The 6,000-nt window shown below is 44.4% G+C and overlaps 1 protein-coding gene across 1 annotated transcript in view; it reads left to right on the top strand.

Moving 5' to 3' along the window:
- LOC308161700 (aryl hydrocarbon receptor-like) overlaps positions 1-6,000 on the top strand; it is a 40,650-nt gene that overhangs the window by 27,027 nt on the left and 7,623 nt on the right. The window contains exons 3-6 of the mRNA XM_080535757.1: positions 125-225; positions 1,629-1,718; positions 4,336-4,456; positions 5,794-5,933. Coding sequence (XP_080391883.1) covers positions 125-225; positions 1,629-1,718; positions 4,336-4,456; positions 5,794-5,933 — 452 coding nt within the window. The remainder of the gene's footprint in view (positions 1-124; positions 226-1,628; positions 1,719-4,335; positions 4,457-5,793; positions 5,934-6,000) is intronic.

Genomic DNA, 6,000 nt, shown 5'->3' with positions numbered 1-6,000 from the left:
ATATAGCTGTCAGGATCGCGTGCTGATGTGAACTTGTTTTCCCTCCCTCCTTCTCCCTCCCTCTCCCTCCCTCTCCCCCCCCTCCCTTCCCCTCCCCTCCACCCCTTTCCCTTTCTCTCTGCAGCGACCATGAAGAAAAACAGTGTCATGTTTCCCGGTGGGAACGGGCTGAGCATGAACGGGATGGACGGCACTAGGTTCTCGGAGGGGGATCTGCTGCTCCAGGTAACCCGGGCAGGTCGACATCCTCTACTCTGAGGACGAACCAGGGGTCGGACGGATTCATATTTAGTCAATTATTTGTGACAGCAGCTGGGTGAAAGCGGGAACAAGTCGGCAACTGACCAAATGTGCGGATGTTTATTCTGGAAAATGTCAATCAATTTCAACGTTGTTGAAAATCAATGACGTACTCACTGGTCGAGCCAAAATATTGCAATGCCATGGATTCAGTGAGTAATCCCCCACTACTGCCTAGTTAGTGTTGAGTGGTGGGGATTACTCACCGAATCCATTGCATTGCAATATTTTGGCTTGACTAGTGAGTGTGTCATTGATTTTCAACAACGTGAACATTTATTTACAGTTTTCAGAATAAAAGTCTGAACATCTTGATTGGTTGCCGACTTGTTCCCGCTTTTACCAGCTGCTCTCACATGTTATTCTTTATTCAAGCATAGAGGTCACCCAACTCAATCTGTCTGTCAACCGTCATCACACTGCAGCCTCTCCACTCTGGGTAGCAGCGCAGTATCACGCTACACTATAACATGATCCAAATGGGCTTTGGATATAACTATTCAAAGCGAGCCCCGGCCAGTATGATGAAAGAGTAGATGGATAGAATATACAGAGAAGAGGGCCAGTATTGTCTTCATCTGAAAAAAGGATTAGATAGATAGATAGATAGATAGATAGATAGATAGATAGATCCGGCGGGCAGGTAGGTAGGTAGATAGGTAGCTCTCTACTGCCTGACTAGCCGAGAGACTGACAGCTGCGTGCCGTAGATAACAAGTCAGACATTGTTTATTTGTTTTTTAATCCAGGTGGATTGAGTTAATCCAGTCCATCCCTTTAAGAGGAGGCTATGGCAGGTGAAACAGCCTGTGCCCTGGTGTTATATGCCAAGGCCTGGTCACGGTTTATGATGCTAAACAAAAATGTTTCCTTTTGCCCTGTGTGTTGACACTCACTCAGATGTCAGTTACACTTTAACACCGAGCAATGACTGGCATGTTTGGGTTACCTCTCTCACGATTGAGCTTGCTACGATCCTCCCTCGAAACTCCCTCGACATCTGTGAGAAGCAGTCTTTGGCAGCCTTCTTAGATAGCAAATAGGTTAGCAGGTCTACCCCCAGTGAACATAATGTCTTTTTTTCTTTTAATGCAACAATGTAATCAATGTCTTTATTTACGTAACTAATCTCTTGCACTGTGAGGATTGCTTCCCTTCACTGACCATGTTTAGAAAGGAGGTGTGTGCGTGCGTGTGTGTGTGTGTGCGTGCGTGTGTGTGTGTGCGTGCGTACGTGTGTGTGTGTGTGTGCGTGCGTGCATAAGAATGACATGAGATCATGCGAATGGCTATGTGTCTAACAATGTGTCTGTCCACTCTCATTCTAGTCCCTGAGTGGCTTCGTGCTGGTGATAACAGCGGAGGGATATGTGTTCTACGCTTCTCCCACCATCCAGGACTACCTGGGATTCCATCAGGTAAGAACACCGCATCGCATGACATCACAATCCCACATGGATCTGCTCATGATCAACCCAGCTCAATCTGTCTGTCAACCATAGTCGTCATCACACTGCAGCCTCTCCACTCTGGGTAGCAGCGCAGTATCACGCTACACTATAACATTATCCCACAGAAATATATATATTTATTTTTTTTATTGTCTGATAGATTGATGGTGAGCTACAAATGCAGCGTGTTTTGATACAGGAAACAGATTACCACGGAGCACTGTGGCAGTACATTTAGAAATTAAGTGGATCAAATGGGCTTTGGTTGAATTCATGCTCTGGAGAGCTCAGTCCTTTGGAGACTAAACCTTGGAAGGGAGACGGCCAAGGGAAACATGCGTTGTTAATCAGCGTGAACATGGCCTCATCCTTGCAGGAGAGCACAGCCCGGCACTGTACTGGAGAACTTGGTACGAGGCCAAATGTTGGTTTATCATCAAAGAAGCAAATCTGCGAGTCAACCACCTGTTAACTAACCCCAATAGGCAGGTGTTGAGGGAAGTGTCTTGTAGCACATTGTGCAGTTGCGTCTCGCCTTTTTCCTCCGTAATTATAGTTTACGTAATCATAGCATTGTTTTCCCGTAGTTTCCGACAGAGATTACATTTTGGACAACGTACAATACTATAGTACTCCACTGCCATGAACTGTAATATATGTCCTGTAATAGATCCCATGTGTTTTCAGTTATCCATGCTTTCTGAAATGATCTGTATTGCATCTACTGTACAGTATTACTGTGCACCAAAGCCCACAATAAAGTGACACCAAGCCGGGCTGAGGCTTTGATCTCCTTTCATTGTTGCTGTATGGACAGGACTGTAGGGTATGCTGTTCTAGCCATTATGACGTCAATGGGAAAAGATGCTACCAGAGATATTTTTTAAAAGAAATGGCGACGATCAAGAAATGAGAAGACGATCAACTCTGGCGAGCATAATCACGGCTGTGCTCAATGTGCCCGACGTCACGTTCACAGGCGCCTACTGTTGTTCACATCTTTACTCACTCCAAATATCTTTGGTCAAAGTTCCTGTGACTGTCCTGTCCTGGCATGACGTTCATACCCCCAGAGTCTACCTTTCACTTGCAACTGAGAATAGAGACAGGATATGTCTTTCAATAGTAATCTATCTAAAAGGGATGTTTTCAGCCTCATAGACGCTGTACTTTTGCATGTCTGTGACATCCTGTTTCATCCTGTTTCACTCATAAAACCTTGAAAGACACCAGCGTGTCTTTTATTAGCCTCCCCATGCTATATCTTTCAGTATTGACCTCTCCTTCACAACATTGCAGTTACAGTACATAGACTTTTCTACTCATACCTTTAAGCACAGCTTGCCGGAGGTCATGAGGGTGGCTGAGAGTGTGGATCTTAACATAAAACACACCTTTTTAGCTTGGCTTTTATCTAGTGTCTATGCCAACTTGCACCTTTACTCCTATCTTCTCTTCTATTTCTTTATTCCTGGTTTTATTGTGTTATATTTATTTGATCTATCTTTGTGTCTCCTACCTCTTATTGTATTGCAGTTTATTTACTATTGTTTCTATTGTTACTATGTTCAGCACTTGGAGTTGCATTCAATGCATGACTTGTGGCATATAAATAAAGTTTGATTGATTGATTGATTGAATAATGTCATATTGAATCATGTCACAGCCGAGTGACGTTGTGAAGCCGGGCGCGTTGATTGTGTTCCTATAAACACAAACCTTATCATTGAATAGCCCTCGTACATTCTGTGGGATATTGACTGTGGTAGCAGTCTAAAGTGCGAGTGTGGATTTGTTCCTTTTTTTAATGATTGACTGTATTTTCTGTAGTATCTTTTTTGCTCTGTATTCTCTTTGTTAGCCTCCCCTCCCCGCCTCCCTGCCCCACACCCCCCCCCCCCCCCCCCCCCCCTGCTCTGCGCAGTGTTTGATGTTTCACTGTGCTACAGGACTGTCTCTCACTGTCGCTACAGGGTGATCAACAGAAGATTACTTGTCATCATGTTTGCACGCACAGTTGCAAGCATTCCCAACTTCTGAGACAACGCTGAAGCGTCTAAATGTTCTTTGTGGCAATGCGATGTTATTCTTTCCCTTCTATTTGGTTCCAACGGTCCACTATGGGCTTTGACCACAAGCCACATTAGTTACTCTTGTTCATAAAAAGAGCCATGCCTTCTTAGTAAACGAGCACTGGGGGGAAACTAAGCAACAAGACGCTGTCCAGGACCCACTTCAGACTTCAGGACCTCAGGGTTTGTTTGCTTAATAACAGACATGCTTTTGCAAGACTCCATAAGCTGAGCTCCATTTCAACGCTTCCTTTCGCTCAGGGGTGGGCACACTGGGCACTCTATGATCCTCTTGTTTTTGAAAGCCCCGTCCAAATACATGTTTGTGGCTCATGTCATTTTTCCATTTTTAGTGGAGGCCACATAGAAAGTGGACTTAATTCGTTGAGATTACTCATTGTGTTTGCTCTCTCTCTCTCTCTCTCTCTCTCTCTCTCTCTCTCTCTCTCTCTCTCTCTCTCTCTCTCTCTCTCTCTCTCTCTCTCTCCCCCCCCCTACCTCCCTCCCTCCAGTCGGATGTGGTTCACCAGAGTGTGTTTGAGCTCATCCATACAGATGACAGGGCCTTGTTCAGACGGCAGCTGCACTTCGCTCTCAACCCCAAACCCTTCAGCGCTGAGCAAGGAGGAGACGGTGAGTGACCAGCAGAGACCAGGGGGCTGTTCCACGAACGTTGATTAGTATATTGGCGCTAAAAATAAATCAGGCGATCAGGCAACTCGGGATTGGAATTCAAGCCTCAGGTGATTCCTCGAACGAGGATCAGGCTTGTGTCATGAGTGTTCACAGAACACCGGCTTAGAAATCCTCGATATGGGCGCGTGCACGCAGACATCCCCGAAGAGTCGAACTGTCGAAATGAAGATACTCCACTCTGCAGGGGCGCAGCATTCCGACTTATTGATCTTTATGAAGACGGAAAAATAAGATGTAAAATAGTGCAATACTGCCGCAATTAACAAGGCGAGGGAAATGGTTTGGCAAGAAATTGCTGACCGATTAAATGCGTAGGTCATACTAGCCCCAGTTATTGTTATATGTTCATATTTTAATAAATGAATATTTACTACTGTGGTGATATGAGCAGCAGGCTACAAAGCATCATATCGTCACGATGGCATAGTGGTATTGACCGCTGCCATAGTATTTATTCGTCATTTTAAGACGGTGGTTCAAATCCCTCTTCTGACGCACTTTTTACTGCATTTCGTTAAGTATGTAGGCTATACATACATACATACATACTCTCGAACACGCAACCTTTGGAACTCTAGCTGGCTGCCTTAACCACTGCACCAGCCACACCACTGTGATAAAGGCAATGCAAGTTGATAGACATACCTATTTTTTAAATTTATTTTTTTTACACTTTTTTATTTATCTATCGATCTATCTATCTATCACACTTTCAAAATATCAAGTTATCTATCACACAATCAAACTATCTATCTATCGATCACACTTTCAAAATATCAAATTATCTATCTATCACACAGTCAAACTATTTATCTATCTATCTCGTAAAAAGTGGGAACTAATATTTCCTAAAAGACACTTGAGGAACTGTCGTTCGGGATGTAGTTTCCGCCTGTGAGATTTTTTGACGCACGCATTACCTAAACCAGCCGAATTAGCAAATTATTTGAGCCACATTGATGGAACCGACCGCAAGCTTATTTAAACCTGGATCAGAGTTAATCGCCTGGATCAGAGTTAATCGCGATTTGTGGAACAGGGCCCAGTATGAGTATCTGCACTGGTCACGTCAGTCGACATACAGTACACGTCATTCATAAAGCGCTTCTCAAAACACCCAAGCACACTCTTTATGAAATCAATCATGTTCATCATCCTGTATATGAAGTCAGATCAGACACCCACAAAAAAACATGCATTGATGTGAATTCAACCCGTTGTTGTGGTGATAAGCTCTCAGCGAATGACCTGTCTTCCACATGTGTCATATTCAGGCATGCAGAACAGCAGCGACATCACCAGGAACATTGTGAGCTACAACCCTGAGCAGATTCCTCCTGAGAACTCCTCCTTCCTGGAGAGGAGCTTTGTCTGTCGGTTCCGCTGCCTCCTAGACAACTCCTCTGGCTTCCTGGTTGGTGCTACTGATACTCTGTTGACGGGTGTTTAGGAAATGATGATTTTGCACTATTTTGAACAGA

The sequence above is a fragment of the Nansenia antarctica genome (genome assembly GCF_963989245.1).
Source record: "Nansenia antarctica genome assembly, chromosome: 7".
NCBI classification, from domain to species: Eukaryota; Metazoa; Chordata; class Actinopteri; order Argentiniformes; family Microstomatidae; genus Nansenia; species Nansenia antarctica.
This window is presented reverse-complemented; position numbering and strand designations above follow the sequence as displayed.